Here is a 16795-nt window from a genome sequence, read left to right as displayed (position 1 = left end):
GTGACAGTAAACCTCCAGCAGTCTTGTCTTTCGTGCAAGTAAACAGGCCGGGGCAGGACTGATGCACTCTGACCTCTAGGAGGAGAGGAGACGGCTGAGTGAGGCAGGCTGAGCAAGACCCACGGGTGGCCAGGCGTGAGTGCAGGCCCGAGGTCAGAGGGCAGACCACCATCTGGCCTCCGTGTGCGCACGAGGCATGTGCTGCTCACAGCCTCCACACGCAGACGTTTCAGTGTGTGATGACAGTGTTCACTTCGAGTCGCTGTGAGCTTCACAGTGTAAGAAAACAAGAGGTGTACAACCAAAAGCCAAGTAGACACAATCTGAAGGAGCATAACCTGAAGCATGTCAGTCTTACTGTAAAACAGCCGGACCATCTGCCGACACACCTGAGCAAGGAAGGAGAGTCCACTCTTGTGGGCGTCTCATTCACGACAGGACATCCCACTCCTCCAACTTCCAGCTTCGATTGCTGGGGAACTAGTTGCTAGGATACCGTAGAAGCTACACCAAAGGTAGGGCTCCTGCCCCCTCTCACTCTGAATGGGTCTGGCCTGCAACTGTGGAGCCTGAGGGGTGTGGGGTGCAGTGTGGTGGCAGAGTGCCGCCCATCCTTAGCCCCATGCCCACTCGCTGCACACAGGACCCAGGGAGGCAAGTCGTGTCCACGCTTGTTTGCTCTGGACGAGGACAAAGACTTGGTTCACACACCTTCAGCCACATTAGGCAATGGGTAAAAGCATCAGTGAGAGGCTTTAAAAAACCCACATCATGTAACTGGGAAGCTAAACCCAAAGTTTATCTTTTTAAAGCCAAACGGCAGTAAAAGGTTTTCTAGCTTAAATTAATGTCAGCTCAACAAATGAACGAAAGATCACTGAACGACCACCAGGGGCTTGGTGCTGGGGACACAGAAATCAACAGCAGGCATCGCTCCCCTCCGGAGGATGCAAGACCTATTTCAGGAGGACGACGTCCTGGCCATGTGAGCGTCAGGGTGGGCAGAGGAAGACACGAACAGCAGGCCTGCAGTGAGCACAACACAAGCACTTCCCTGGTGTGGGGGCTCGCTGGTGCCTTTATAAACAGCAGCAAGGTCAGCCAGCTGTGCCAGCCTGAAGTGTTTGAGGTGCTTCCCCGAATACCTCCCTCTGGCGGCGGCTCGGCAGGCCCAGACACAAGCTAGACTGCTCGTGAAGCGAAGGACGGGATGGAGCATGTTCTCAAGTTTCCACTAAAATCCCTGCATTCCCCAAGATGTGGCACTGTGGCCCAGAATTTACAAAAGGTACACGAGAACCGCACAGATTCCAGGGAGTCCTGCAGCAGACGCCTTCCTACCACACATCTGACACGTATGTGCATTACTTAGAAGACTTTTCCGACATAACAGGTGTTTAAGGTGCTGCAGACAGAAATGCGCTCTGGGACACACTGCGGTGACACCCCTGGGGCCTGCGGGGTCTGGCATGGGGTGTGCAGTGTGGCACAGGTCCTGCCCGGGATAGGCTTTTCTGGAGGGCAAGGTTACACATCCAGGGGTCTGCGTGTGCTGCGCTCACGGAGGAGCAGAGGAGCCCGGCTGACAGAGAGCTGAGGCGCTCGGGCTCCGCTGGGGGCCACGGGGGAACTCCAGGAGGAGGACGCGCGTGCTCAAGTCTAAGAGGAGGAAGGGCTGGGCCGGCGGAGAGGCGCCCGCACAGGAGTCTAGACGCCTGAATGAGGAGCAGGGCACAGACAGCGCTGGGCTGGCCCCGTGGTCCCACTGCCCAGGAGCTGGCAGAGCCAGTTGTGCTCGGGGAACCAACTCCATGAGCGCCTCTCTTCTCATCTGTGAAATGACAGTGCTTAACAAAGAGGCCTGTTAAAAAAAGGAGAGAAACCGCCTGTGCAAGGTAATGTAGCTTAAAGGGTATATATATACAGCACAGGGTTGGGCACCTAGGAACTACTCGATTTTTAAAATGTCAGTGTGAGAAGCAACAACACACGCCTCCTTGTGTACATCCTGACATTTCCACATGGGCGCACGTCACATGAGCCCGCCCAGGTCGAGATGGAGAATACGCCCAGCACCTGGAAGGCCCCTGGGTACCACTGCCCACCTATGCCCACCCTCCTACCCATCAAGGTAACTACCATCCTGACTGCTACTGTCACAGATTAATTCTTCCTGCTGGTAAACTTCCTCTACAGGCAGTCACAGAGCGTACACTCTCTGAATCCAGCTGCTTTAGCTCTGTGCTATGGTAGTGAGACACACCCGTGTTACACAGGGCGGCTCATTCTCTGCTGCTGTACAGCGCGCTGTGGAATGGACGTCCACACTCTTCTGCGACTGCTGACCACGTGGGACGGTTCTGCTTTGGGGCTGTTATAAACCCTGTGACTAGGAACGCTCCTGCACGCGTCTTCTGACAGACACATGTGTGCTCCCCCCGGGGTGCGACTGCGGGCTCACAGGGCGGGCCTGGAGTCAGCAGACACTGCCCAAGTTCTCCAAAGAGACTTTTCTAACTGACACCTCCCAAATCAATTCATCACAGTTCAGGCTGCCCCACACCTTTGCCATCCGTTGGTCCTGTCATCTCACCAGCTCTTTTGGTGGGTTCCTGACTGTGGGTTAAACATGTATTTCCCTGACGAGGATGCTAAGCTCTTTCTGTACAGTTACTGGCCATCCGGGTTTCCTCTTCTGTGAGATGCCATGGGCCTTTTGTTCATTCTCAGAACCTGAATTCTCTTTTGTTGTTTCACAACAGTCCTTAAATTAGTATGGGTATGAGTCCTTTGTCAGATACACGTTTAGAATGCAAATAATTTTACAAAGTTAGTGCTTTCCCAGTTAAAATTTTGATGTTTTGTTTAAGAAACCTTTGCCTGTTCCAAGACAAGAACCATACTTTCTTATGATTCCTCCTAGAAGCTCTTGTGTTTTACCTTCCACATGAAGGTTTATGAGCTGTCTTCAATTAGTGTGGGTGAACAGGGTGAGATACGGGTGGCAGGTTTTTCTTCCCCGTAAGAGATATTAAATTGGTCTAGCATCATTTACGGAAAACGACCACCCTTTACTCCTCAAGTACAGGGGGCCTTTGTTGTGTATGTGAGAGTACATTTCAGGACTCTTTTCTGTTTTGCAGTATCATTAATATTACTTAAGTCTTACCCCTGACTCACAGCGTGCTCACAGATGAAACTCCGCCTTTCTCCTGGGCAGCCACAGCTGTCACAGGACGTCTGTGGGGCAGCATCTGCCTGCTGAGAGGCTGCAGGCTGGGCGCTTTGCACACAGCACACTCCTTTCACCACGGCCCTGTGGGGGTCCGTCCTGCTTTAGACACATAAGCTGAGACTCGCCACACAGGCGGAGCGGTGCACTTCAAGGCTGAGAAGCGGCAGAGCCTGTGTCTGCGGCCCCCAGGGCTGGTGCTCCTGCCACTACGCCATCCATCCCTCCGTGGCATGGCATGACTGGGGAGACTCTGGTTACTTTCCTATAAAGGTACGCTTCTGGGCACACATAACACTTACAAATGAGGCTTTTCAATATAAAAAGAAAGAAGAAAAGAGAAAGGGAGGAAGGAGAAGAAAGGAAAGAACAGAAAAAAAAAAACCCAACCCAGTTTAGACGCTCATCCCATCCTTGTCCCCTCCTCCTCCAATAAAAACAATATATATATATATAAAAAACCCACATCAAGGACAACTGATCAAAACACAGATCAAAAAAAGAATAAAAGAAAAACATTTCAAATAAAGTTCAGCTGTTTCTATTTGGAAACAGCAACAACAAACAATACCACTTGCCACAATAAACTGACAAATAAGAAACTGACTCTGTGGTGGCGGGGCTGGAATTTTCCGATGGTATCTGCTACTGTGTCATTACTGCGGGTCCCCGCAAGGGAGCGGCGGACGAACAGCTGGGCTGTGTCCTGATGTAGCACAGCCGCTGAGGGCCTTCCTTCGGGGTGAACAACCCCTTGGGATGTTTTCTTTTCCCTGGAACTAGAAATCCCAGTCCATCACTAGAAGACACCTCCAAGAAACGGGGCAGCCAGCCTTCCAGTCCCGTTCCTAGCCTGGGGGAGTTGACAGCCCAGTTTGCTTGGATATGCCACCTAGAAATTCCTAATCCCCATGGGTGGTGGAGAAAGAGGAAGTCTTCCAGGGGGTCGGAACTGCTGACTTCCCACAGGGAACGAGGATGCCTACGTAAGGTAACATGAGCCCTCACCCCCAACCCATAGGCGATGCATGAGCACACAACACAGCCCGCCGATCCAGAGCAACCAGAGGGCGGAGCTGTTTTTATTAACTGATCTTTACTCTCAGCTCTGATTCCTAGTCTACACACATGCAATATATATTGCTTTCTTTAACACAAAATACTGAAATTAAAGTTCAATGAAAGCTTGACTGGTGTGAGTTATTAGAAGGGGCTGAACCACCAAACAAAGCTGAAATAATATTGCTGCCAAACCAAGTTTATTCAATTCACAAAAGAATCATCAAATCCAAGGGAGAAATTTCTCCCCTGCTTAGGAAGATCCTCCCTACCTGTCAAATAAACATATACACACACACACTTCATCAAGCTGCTGGTTTTCATTCATTTGTTCACTGCCTTACTCAGTCATGTACCCATCCTAAAATATTTACTAGACATTTAGTATGTGCCTATCAGTGGCATATTACATTGAGATAAAAACAGAAAGAAAAAAAAAGGTCTATGCCCTTATGGCCCTTGGTCTAGAGGGTACTTAGGACGCAAACGCACAAATACTCAGGTACAGACTGGGACAAGCTGGAGGAGCAGAACAGGTCCCAGGAGGGGCTGGCGAGGCTCTGGGAAGGCTTCCCTGCGGAAGAGAAGAGGAGGCTGAGCCAGGGAAGAGAGTGCAGCCAAGGGAGGAAGACAATGACTTCCCTGAGGTGAGAAATCACAGATTCGAGGAACAAAAGAGGAGGCATGTCTGGGGAATGCTAAAAGAGGGAAACCAGTCTGGATCTAACTGAAGAGGCAGGTGGGGCCAGAACACACAGGACCTGTCAGGACATGCTGGGCCCTGTGGACATATTCTAAGTATGGCAGACAGGCTTGGAGGGTCTGTAAATAGGGCCAAGTTTATGAGAGGTGGAAGAGACAAGACCCTGATCTGGGAAAGATCGAAGGCCGGAGGAGAAGGGGACAACAGAAGATGAGGTGGTTGGATGGCATCACCCACTTGATGGACATGAGTTTGAGCAAGCTCCAGGAGATGGTAAAGGACAGGGAAGCCTGGTGTGCTGCAGTCCATGGGGTTGCAGAGTCAGACACGACTGAGCGACTGAACTGAACTTATGAGAGATGGAGGGGGGCAGGTAGAGTCCAAAGGTATTACCACCTGAACCCCACCATCACTCGCGTGATGGCCTGAACTATCTCCACCCTACCCTCCTCCCCAGTCTGTGGAAAAAACTGTCTGCCAAGAAACCAGTCCCTAGTGCCAAGAAGGTTGGGGACCACTGCATTAAAACACTGAGATCCTGTAGCTATCCCAAATGCTGGAACCAGGCACACATTTTCTAACAAGCCAAACAGTCCCTCACCCATGAACCCATTTTAAAGGAAATTCTAAAAGAAAGTCTTCAGGCAGAAGGAAAATGACCCCAGGTAGACAGACAAAGCTGTAAGAGGGGTGAAAGGCAGGAAAGGAGTAAGTATGTGGATCCATCTAAATGAAAATTGAGAGTAACGTTTTATAGGGTTATAAAAATAGAATGAAAATATATAACAGCATATAAGCTGGGGGATGCTAAGTGGTCCTATATTATCTGGAAAAGGGGTAAAGATCTGAAAAACATTGTATTTTCCTTAGTCAAGGATGCATGTTATAATTTCCCAGGGAACTATTAACAAAATAGAAAAAAAATTAAACATTTTAAACTGAAAAAGATAAATGCTTAATTATACAAAACAATTCAAAAGAAGCAAGAGAAAAATAAAATAGAAAGCAAATCAGCCTGGCTTAAATATAAACAGATAAGCAATTACATTAAATATGAACGGGCCAAACGCAGCAGCTAAAAGGCAAAGAAACCAGACTAAGGAAAAGTCAGCCATGCTCTTCACAGCCAACGCCTCTGACATAGAGAGACTGAAAATAAAAGCTCTGCAGTGGTCTTACCATGTAAATATCAATCACCAGTGCAGTAAAGTAGCTACATTCATGTTAGGCAAAAAGCATTTTTAGAGATACAGAAGGTCACTTTACAATGACAACGGGGACATTTTTCAAGACCTGATACTTCAGTAATACTGTCTCAAAATATATAAAGAAAAATGCTATATAACTAAGAGGAGAAATTTAGAGAAATCTATAGTCATAGGCTGATTTTTAAAACATCTCTCTAATTGAGAAACCAAAATAGACAAAAGCATCACTAGAAATGTAAAAAATTTACAATCTTGACCTGAAAATACTGTACTCCACTACTAGAAAGCAGACGTGGCTGTCCAACACACACAGAACAGCTGCCGAAACTGGCCACACAGCGGTCACGAAGCAGGTCTCCATGCATTTTCAGGACAGAGAACACCCAGCACGTGCTCTCTGGTCATAATATATTTATGTTAGAAATGAGTCCCCCCGAAACAATTCCTATTTGTTCAGAATTTAAGAAATGCATTTCTAAATAATGCATGGGTCAAAAACCCCATAATAATCTTAAATAAATGGGCAGATATGCCATGATCATGGATGGGTTAGAAGACTCAGTATTGTTTAGACGTCAATTCTCATTAAACTGATTCTCGCCAATGCAATTTCAATGAGTAGAGATTTTAAATTGTTTTCTTTGTGATGGTTTTAAGCATGTACATGTGTGTAAACGTGTGTGCACATAAACACACAGGCACAAATGTGTAGACTCTGACTAGCTGGTTTTAAAACTTTTACAGGCAAATACAAATGACCAAACATAGCCATAATACTCTAAAAAAAGAAACAAGCTGGAAGGCCTCAATCAACTCAATCAAGGACTCAGTCAATTGATCTACAGTATCTTGAAACTGCAGAGAGTGACAGTAGCTAAGACTCTAGCACTGGCACAGACAGACAGAGATCCGGGGAAAAGAGAGGAGAGTCCACAGCCACCCACACAACACACGGCGCCACAGGAACCAACGCATGTTCTTTCCAGTACCTGGGCCGGGACAATGCTCTGCTCCGGTGGAAAAATGCAGAAACAGACCCTCCCTCACACCATGCCCAAAAATCAATCCCACATGAATTGCAGACCTAAACATAAAAGGTAAAAATACAAAGTATTCAGAAGATAATACAGAGTATTGTTATGACCTAAGTGTATGAAAATAGTTAACAGAATACACACTCAAATAAACTAATCATAAAGAAACAGTGGTAAACTTGACTAAAACTTAAGAAATTTTGTTAATAAAAAAAACTATAAAGAGAATGACAAGATAAGTAATAGAATAGGGGAAAGGAAATATTAGCAAGACGTACAGCTGCCAAAGGACTTCTACCAAGAATATATAAAATAATCTATTGCAAACAAATTATAAAAAGACAACCCAATGAAAAAATGGGCAAAAGGTTTTGATCAAGCACATTTTACACACACACACACACACACACACACACACACACACACAATCCAAATAGAAGATGTTCAACCTAATCAGAAATGCAGACAATAGAGCAAATGGGATCTTAACTACAGTGGAAGCACGAAGGGGAGAGCAGAGGGGCTGGTAACAGAAGCTAAGTCCCAGTGTCATGACAAAGTAAACAGCTAACGTCAGGATCTGACAGACCAAGGGACAGCAGCAAAGCACATTACGTAGCTAGACAAAAGCAACAGCTCAGACAGTGAACAGCAAAGTGCTGGAGACTGGGCCAGAGATTTCACTCTCCCATCTACACCTTAGGCATTAAAAAAGCCAACAGATGTAGTATTTTGATGAGTAAAAACATATAGGAGAGAAACAAACCTAAGAAAGGAGGGTGGGAAAGGGAAGGAGAGGTAAGGAGGCAAGGTGCGGTGATGAAAGAATGCCTGGGGCAACTCCCCCGACAGCAGGAGCAGACAGCGAGGAGGAGCGCTGGGTGGATCGACTCTGTGATCTGCACCCGGCCCGTCTGCTCTGAATACTGGGGAGCCAGGTTTCAACTTATGGCTCCCATCTAAAAATTGAATCCCTACAAAACCTGGATTCCTAGGCTATAACGCTTTTTCATTTCTGACCATCACTCTCCCTTAGGTCTCATCTTAAGTACATCTTACATGTCCTTAAAATCTAGTAGGCCTTTAAACAAAAGTCTAAAGAGTTACTAAACATATATAACACTAAACATCTAACGTTTCACCTTTTCTTGACAATTCAGAGAAGATTCCTGAATCTTGCAATGCTTCATTAATAACCATTTTAAAAACCAGTTATCCATATAGACTGTCCATTTAAAAATTTTCAGTGTATAATTCTGAGTCATTTCTCCACTACATTAGTATCTTACTATGCCTTCTCTGTATGCACTCTGACCATCCCACTGACTCATAGGAGGCAGTTTAGAAAAGTGGCTGAGAATCAGGTACATGACAAGCTTAACCTCTGAGTCTGACCTTTAGTTCTCAGTTTATTTTCTCATCTACAGATGGGGAAGATGATGATAATAGGACCTACTTCACAGTGTTGTCAAGACTAAAGAAGGTAACGTATGTAAACACATAGTAGTTCAGTCGCTCAGTCGTGTCAGACTCTTTGAGACCCCATGAATCGCAGCACGCCAGGCCTCCCTGTCCATCACCATCTCCCGGAGTTCACTCAGACTCATGTCCATCGAGTCCGTGATGCCATCCAGCCATCTCATCCTCGGTCGTCCTCTTTTCCTCCTGCCCCCAATCCCTCCCAGCATCACAGTCTTTTCCAATGAGTCAACTCTTCGCATGAGGTGGCCAAAGTACTGGAGCTTCAGCTTTAGCATCATTCCTTCCAAAGAAATCCCAGGGCTGATCTCCTTCAGAATGGACTGGTTGGATCTCCTTGCAGTCCAAGGGACTCTCAAGAGTCTTCTCCAACACCACAGTTCAGAAGCATCAATTCTTCGGCGCTAAGCCTTCTTCACAGTCCAACTCTCACATCCATACATGACCACAGGAAAAACCATAGCCTTGACTAGACGGACCTTAGTCGGGAAAGTAATGTCTCTGCTTTTGAATATACTATCTAGGTTGGTCATAACTTTTCTTCCAAGGAGTAAGTGTCTTTTAATTTCATGGCTGCAGTCACCATCTGCAGTGATTTTGGAGTCCCCCCCAAAAAAGTGTGACACTGTTTCCACTGTTTCCCCATCTATTTCCCATGAAGTGATAGGACCGGATGCCATGATCTTCGTTTTCTGAATGTTGAGCTTTAAGCCAACTTTTTCACTCTCCTCTTTCACTTTCATCAAGAGGAATTTTAGCTCCTCTTCACTTTCTGCCATAAGGGTGGTGTCATCTGCATATCTGAGGTGATTGATATTTCTCCTGGCAATCTTGATTCCAGCTTGTGTTTCTTCCAGCCCAGCGTTTCTCATGATGTACTCTGCATAGAAGTTAAATAAGCAGGGTGACAATATACAGCCTTGACGTACTCCTTTCCCGATTTGGAACCAGTCTGTTGTTCCATGTCCACTTCTAACTGTTGCTTCCTGACCTGCATACAGATTTCTCAAGAGGCAGGTTAGGTGGTCTGGTATTCCCATCTCTCTCAGAATTTTCCACAGTGTATTGTGATCCACACAGTCAAAGGCTTTGGCATAGTCAAGAAAGCAGAAATAGATGTTTTTCTGGAACTCTCTTGCTTTTTCCATGATCCAGCGGATGTTGGCAATCTGATCTCCGGTTCCTCTGCCTTTTCTAAAACCAGCTTGAACATCAGGGAGTTCATGGTTCATGTATTGCTGAAGCCTGGCTTGGAGAATTTTGAGCATTACTTTACTAGCATGTGAGATGAGTGCAATTGTGCGGTAGTTTGAGCATTCTTTGGCATTGCCTTTCTTTGGAACTGGAATGAAAACTGACCTTTTCCAGCCCCGTGACCACTGCTGAGTTTTCCAAATTTGCTGGCATATTGAGTGTAGCACTTTCACAGCAACATCTTCCAGGATTTGAAACAGCTCAACTGGAATTCCATCACCTCCACTAGCTTTGTTCGTGATGCTTTCTAAGGCCCGCTTGACTTCACATTCCAGGATGTCTGGCTCTAGATGAGTGATCACATCACCATGATTATCTGGGTCGTGAAGATCTTTTTTGTACAGTTCTTCTGTGTATTCTTGCCACCTCTTCTTAATATCTTCTGCTTCTGTTAGGTCCATACCATTTCTGTCCTTTATCAAGCCCATCTTTGCATAGAATTTTCCCTTGGTATCTCTAATTTTCTTGCAGAGATCTCTAGTCTTTCCCATTCTGTTGTTTTCCTCTATTTCTTTGCACTGATTGCTGAAGAAGGCTTTCTTATCTCTTCTGGCTATTCTTTGGAACAGATAGTAAGGACTCAATAAATGTTTCCTGAAAGGAATGAATGAATGAATATTTGGCAAGGAGACGCCAACATAAAAGACTTAGGAAGCATGAACCACATGCAGCGTATCTGCAGAGCTGCCATGGGCTGTGTGCAACAACAGCCTTTTAATTTTTCAGTCTTTGCCAAAGGCCAAAGATTAGTAATAAAAAACCTTTCTTCACTAGAAGGTCAATTCAGGGAATATAAAAGTAAAATTGCGTGAATTTTTTTGTTTGCAATAAATCATCTTTTTCATCCGGAAACGCAACACCTGCAGTAACACCTGAATGTTCTTTTATTGCTTTCCTGTGACAGCTTTCTTTTCTCCTTTCCCTTTTTGGGGCTAAAAAATTTCAAACCCGTCTAAGGAGCACAGCCTGTAGTGCCTGATCATAATGTAAGGCAGTGAACTGACTGTTTTACCTTGAAGAAAACTCTTCAGAGGCGGTTTACTTTTCTTTCTCTGACTGAGCTTACAAGCTATCATGCTCTTTAAAATAGGAATTTTTCTTCCATTGCTAATCAGACAAACGACAGTATCTTTAGCACAAATAATAAGCATTTCTCAATCTACTTACTTTGCAACACATGATTTTCATCAGCTCCTTTTCTCTTCTTGACAGAAACCAATAGTGAGCATTTTAAACACAAAATTCCCCTCCTCCTTGGCAACGCACTCCAGTATTCTTGCCTGGAGAATTCCATGGACGGAGGAGCTTGGTGGGCTACAGTCCACGGGGTCGCAAAGAGTCAGACACAACTGAGTGACTTCACTTTCACTTGGCCTCCCACAGGGTCACAATCTCAAAGTCCTGGCAATGGCCTTATTAACACCCCCCCACCCCCGCCACCGCCCACCCACCAGCAATAAGCACAAGGCCATGCAATGGCCAGGCAAGGGACCAGAAGGTCTGGAAGTGAAACAGATTCTCAAACCTACACAGGCTGCCTCCAGCCTCGCTCTTCATCACTGTACTAGATTCGTTCCCCACACGGAAGACCTAGGTGGAGAGGTGGGGAGTCGGCAAGTTCCTTGCACAACGCCCTCCAGAAGGGTGGTCAGGACAAGGAGGGGCAAGACCCAGAGCCTCTGGTGTCAGTAGCTGAGGGCCCCAGGACAGCACCCAGCAAAAACCAGACTCCCGGGCCACTAGGGCGCTTCTCCCACTTCTGAGCTCTCAGAGGTCTCCAAGCTACCACTGCTAGAATGGTTCTTCCAGAGGTCCCTTTGAACCTCTACTGAAGAGACGTACCCTTCTCCACAGTCACTCCGCGGAACACGTGGTCTGGAAAGGTGATGTCAGTGACATGCAGAGAACACAGGGCCCACAGGTGAGCTTTCAGCTGGGGCTTAAGGCATTCTGGAGGAGAACGCCCTCCCCCCACCCCGCCCCGCCCCGCCCCGCCAAGAACCTGAGCTCACTGCGCTGCACAGGCTGCAGAAGTGTGACTCGGCCCCAACTCTGATCAAGCGGCTCAGTTCTTAGGGACAAAGCCAACGAGAAAGCCAGCTAACTCTCTCGTGAAGGGGCGCCAGATGGAGGCCCCGGGCGTGAACTCACTGGGGAGCACGTCAAGGATACAGGGGTTGCTGTCGTCGAGGCCACAGCTGTCGAGGATCAGGGGGATGCCGTCCAGCTCATTCACCTACAAAGAACAGAAAAGGCAAATTCACACACTCGGATGGCCTGGGGGTATGGGGGCTACAGGAGGTCTGCGGCTCCTTTTCTATCTCCTGACTCATTCCTGTAAAAATACGGTTAGTGCAATTACCTGAAATGCCTCTATCAGTCCAGAAATGTTTAAAAAGAGACGTGCAAATAAAAAATGACACTCTTTCTTTTCATCCTTCCTCCAAAAAGTTGGGCAACTAGGAAGACATATTTAAAAAAAATACAATTGAATACAACATTGCAAATCAACTACATTTTAATATACTTAAAAAAAATATAAAGTGGGATCTCTTCCCAATATTATTCACCAGCATAAACTTCAAATGAATCTCGGTTTACTAGTAACTAAATTCTTTTCCTAAGTTGGAAGCAGTTTCTACAGTTCTAAATCCAGAAGCAACAGACAAGTTTTAAAATTTAACTACGTTTTTTATAAAAGGCAAGTGAAAGCTGTAATAATTATCTGAAAGATACCACAGGAAAAGGGTTAATATTTTAATATGTACAGATTTTGTAAAAGTTGAGAAAAGATCAAGAATCCAACAGAAAACTGGATGAAACACATGAACATAAACGGCACAGACGAAAGCAACGTGAGCGGACTGCAGAGATGTCGAAGTCTGCTCAACTTTGCTTCTAATAAGACTCAGGCAAATTATGACCCCACCCCTCAGCTGCCACAGTGGAAAACGCGCCTCTGACGTGAGTGGCTGGGAAGGCGACAGGAGCTGGCTTCCTTGGACACTGCCTGAGCCGACGCTTAGTGGCACGACCCTGACAGAAGGGGAAATAAAATCACATGCTAAAAACTGACATTTCAAAGCAGACTGTACGGGTGAATTAGAGAGTTCTTGGAAATCAAGGTTACACTAGAGCCATACCTGAACTCGGGGCATGCACTCCAAGGTTAATACTTCTCATTCATACTGCTCCGTTATGAAATGATACGAGGTAACTTTTTATAGAAATTCATTAAAGGTTTATAACATAACCTATTCTAGACAAAGGACGGTAGTGACGTCGTGACACACACATAATGACACGCTGGAGAGTGAACACAGACGACAGTCACTGAGAAAGGGACCCATGGGCGTGACACCTCCAGGAGATGCGGCTGCGGGTGTCGTCACCATGCTTATGTTTACAGGTCCCTGCCACTGCCGAGTGAGGAGCTCGCGTCAGGGGCAGGGGAAACGATTAGGACATGAACACCTTTTCTTCTGTTCGCACTTCATAAAACAGGGAAGTTGTTTCTTTAGCTAACGTGTTGGGAACTGATTCTAGACCCATGATGAGTCAGAAGTTGTAGTAACAGTTCCTATCAGGGAGCCAAGCTCAGTCAACGCTTCACGACGAAATACATCTCGACAAGACAGCAAGTCTGGCTTAAACAAGTGAACATTTAGCCTCTGGAAGTCAAGTGCAGACAGCAGGATGGCTCATTGACCGCTAACTGCTCTTTCCCACCGCGGCCAACACTAATCTCAGAGAATGCACTGCAAGGTGGCCAGGCCCAACTCAAGTAGTATCTAAGCTTCTTTGGGGAAAAATGTATTAGGCTGACCGAAGAAACACAACACCAGAGGCTCCATTACTGTCTGCTCTCACACTGAATGGCAAATAGCAAAGTCACAACAACCTGAAGAAAAACAAGAGCACGATGCCAACGCAGGACTGAATCTCCCTCTGAAGCGCCCAGTGAGAAGTCTAAGTGTGTTCGTGGCAGGGGGCCGCAGGGTACATGCACACACGCCCAGGTGAGCAGAGTCCTCCTGCCGAGGCCAGCACACTGCCGACGTGGGTGTGGCAACGCCCAGATAGCGCTGTCACTGGCAGATGAAGCAGAGGCGACTGCCAACTCAGAAGGCTCAGAGCCTGAGGTGGAAGGAGGCAGGCGCTGGTTCACCATCCCTGAACCGCCTGGATGGGATGTGCATGTACCTGCCCATGGCGAGACCAGGTGCGATCCCCAGGACAGAGGACGGAGGTTACTTCTGGAGGCAGACAGACCTGCGGGAGAATTCCAGCTCAGCCCTCTGGCCGTGTAACCTGTGGAGGGTTCTGAACTTCAGTCTAGACTTTCTTGCGTGTAACAAGAGGGTTAGAGTGAGGATTACATGAATATACAAACAGCACGGCACCCACACTCGAAGAGGGCTGGGCACAGTCATCCCAAGGAGCAAGCGTCTTTTAATTTCATGGCTGCAGTCACCATCTGCAGTGATTTTGGAGCCCAAAAAAATAAAGTCTGACACCGTTTCCCCATCTATTTGCCATGAAGTGATGGGACCAGATACCCTGATCTTTGTTTTCTGAATGCTGAGCTTTAAGCCAACTTTTTCGCTCTCCTCTTTCACTTTCATCAAGAGGCTTTTTAGCTCCTCTTCACTTTCTGCCATAAGGGTGGCATCATCTGCATATCTGAGGTGATTGATATTCCTCCTGGCAATCTTGATTCCAGCTTGTGTTTCTTCCAGCCCAGCGTTTCTCATGATGTACTCTGCATAGAAGTTAAATAAGCAGGGTGACAATATACAGCCTTGACGTACTCCTTTCCTATTTGGAACCAGTCTGTTGTTCCATGTCCAGTTAGAACTGCTGCTTCCTCATCTGCATATAGGTTTCTCAAGAGGCAGGTCAGGTGGTCTGGGATTCCCATCTCTTGAAGAATTTTCCACAGTTTATTGTGATCCACACAGTCAAAGGCTTTGGCATAGTCAATAAAGCAGAAATAGATGTTTTTCTGGAACTCTCTTGCTTTTTCCATGATCCAGCGGATGTTGGCAATCTGATCTCCGGTTCCTCTGCCTTTTCTAAAACCAGCTTGAACATCAGGAAGTTCACGGTTCATGTATTGCTAAAGCCTGGCTTGGAGAATTTTGAGTATCACTTTACTAGCGTGTGAGATGAGTGCAATTGTGTGGTAGTTTGAGCATCCTTTGGCGTTGCCTTTCTTTGGGACAGGAATGATAACTGACCTTTTCCAGTCCTGTGGCCACTGCTGAGTTTTCCACATTTGCTGGCATATTGAGTGCAGCACTTTCACAGCATCATCTTTCAGGATTTGAAATAGCTCAACTGGAATTCCATCACCTCCACTAGCTTTGTTCGTAGTGATGCTTTCTAAGGCTCACTTGACTTCACATTCCAGGATGTCTGGCTCTAGGTGAGTGATCACACCATCGTGATTATCTGGGTCATGAAGATCTTTTTTGTACAGCTCTTCTGTGTATTCTTGCCACCTCTTCTTAATATCTTCTGCTTCTGTTAGGTCCATACCATTTCAGTCTTTTATCAAGCACATCTTTGCATGAAATGTTCCCTTGGTATCTCTAATTTTCTTGAAGAGATCTCTAGTCTTTCCCATTCTGTTGTTTTCCTCTATTTCTTTACACTGATCACTGAGGAAGGCTTTCTTATCTCTTCTTGCTATTCTCTGGAACTCTGCATTCAGATGCTTATATCTTTCCTTTTCTCCTTTGCTTTTCGCTTCTCTTCTTTTCACAGCTATTTGTAAGGCCTCCCCAGACAGCCATTTTGCTTTTTTGCATTTCTTTTCCGTGGGGATGGTCTTGATCCCTGTCTCCTGTACAATGTCATGAACCTCTGTCCACAGTTCATCAGGCACTCTATCTATCAGATCTAGTCCCTTGAATCTATTTCTCACTTCCACTGTATAATCATAAGGGATTTGATTTAGGTCATACCTGAATGGTCTAGTGTATATGAAGAGACATCTTTTTCAATGTTTTTGAGATTTGTCCATGTTGTTACATGTATCAGATTATTGTTGTTTCTGATTATGAATATACCATTTATTTATGTGCTCAAGTTTTTGTATTACTCATGTATCACTTTATTTTTATTTTTGATTAAGAATATACCATATATTTATCCATCCACTTGTTAATGTATTTAAGTGTTTATATTACTCCTGAGTTTCTTTCTCCTTGTTCGTAAGAATTTACGAACCTTACAGATCTATTTCTCCTTTCAGTTTTGTCAGTTTTTGCTTAATGTACTTGCCGAAGTTCTCTTAGCAATATGTTGCTGCTGGTAAGTCACTCCACTAGTGTCTGACTCTGCGCGACCCCACAGACACCAGCCCACCAGGCTCCCCCATCCCTGGGATTCTCCAGGCAAGAATACTGGAGCAGGTTGCCATTTCCTTCTCCAATGCATGAAAGTGAAAAGTGAAAGTGAAGTCACTCAGTTGTGTCCGACTCTTAGCGACCCCATGGACTGCAGCCCACCAGGCTCCTCCGCCCACGGGAGGTTCCAGGCGAGAGCACTGGAGCGGGTGCTGTCGCCTTCTCCCTCTTAGCAATATGTGTTCATGCTTTTATGTCTTCTTCTTGGGGAGCTGATCCTTTAATCATTATGAAATATTCCTCTGTACATCTCAAGTCTATTTTATCTGATGTTAATATAGCCACTCCATCTTTTCAAAAAGTGTTTGCATGGTATGCCATTTTCATTCTTTCATTATAAACTTATCTTCATCTTTACATTCAAAATGTATTTCTTGTAGTTACCATACGATTGAGTCTCGCTTTGAAAAAAA

The 16795-nt window shown here is 45.9% G+C and overlaps 1 protein-coding gene across 1 annotated transcript in view; it reads right to left on the bottom strand.

The window, feature by feature from the left end:
* Positions 1–16795, bottom strand: part of ATXN10 (ataxin 10) — a 145162-nt gene that overhangs the window by 14123 nt on the left and 114244 nt on the right. The window contains exon 10 of the mRNA XM_052639835.1: positions 12142–12205. Within this exon, the coding sequence (XP_052495795.1) occupies positions 12142–12205 (64 nt within the window). The remainder of the gene's footprint in view (positions 1–12141; positions 12206–16795) is intronic.

The sequence above is a fragment of the Budorcas taxicolor genome, chromosome 5 (genome assembly GCF_023091745.1).
Source record: "Budorcas taxicolor isolate Tak-1 chromosome 5, Takin1.1, whole genome shotgun sequence".
Classification (NCBI taxonomy): Eukaryota; Metazoa; Chordata; class Mammalia; order Artiodactyla; family Bovidae; genus Budorcas; species Budorcas taxicolor.
The sequence above is the reverse complement of the archived record's forward strand: the minus strand, read 5'-3'. Positions and strand labels throughout refer to the sequence as shown.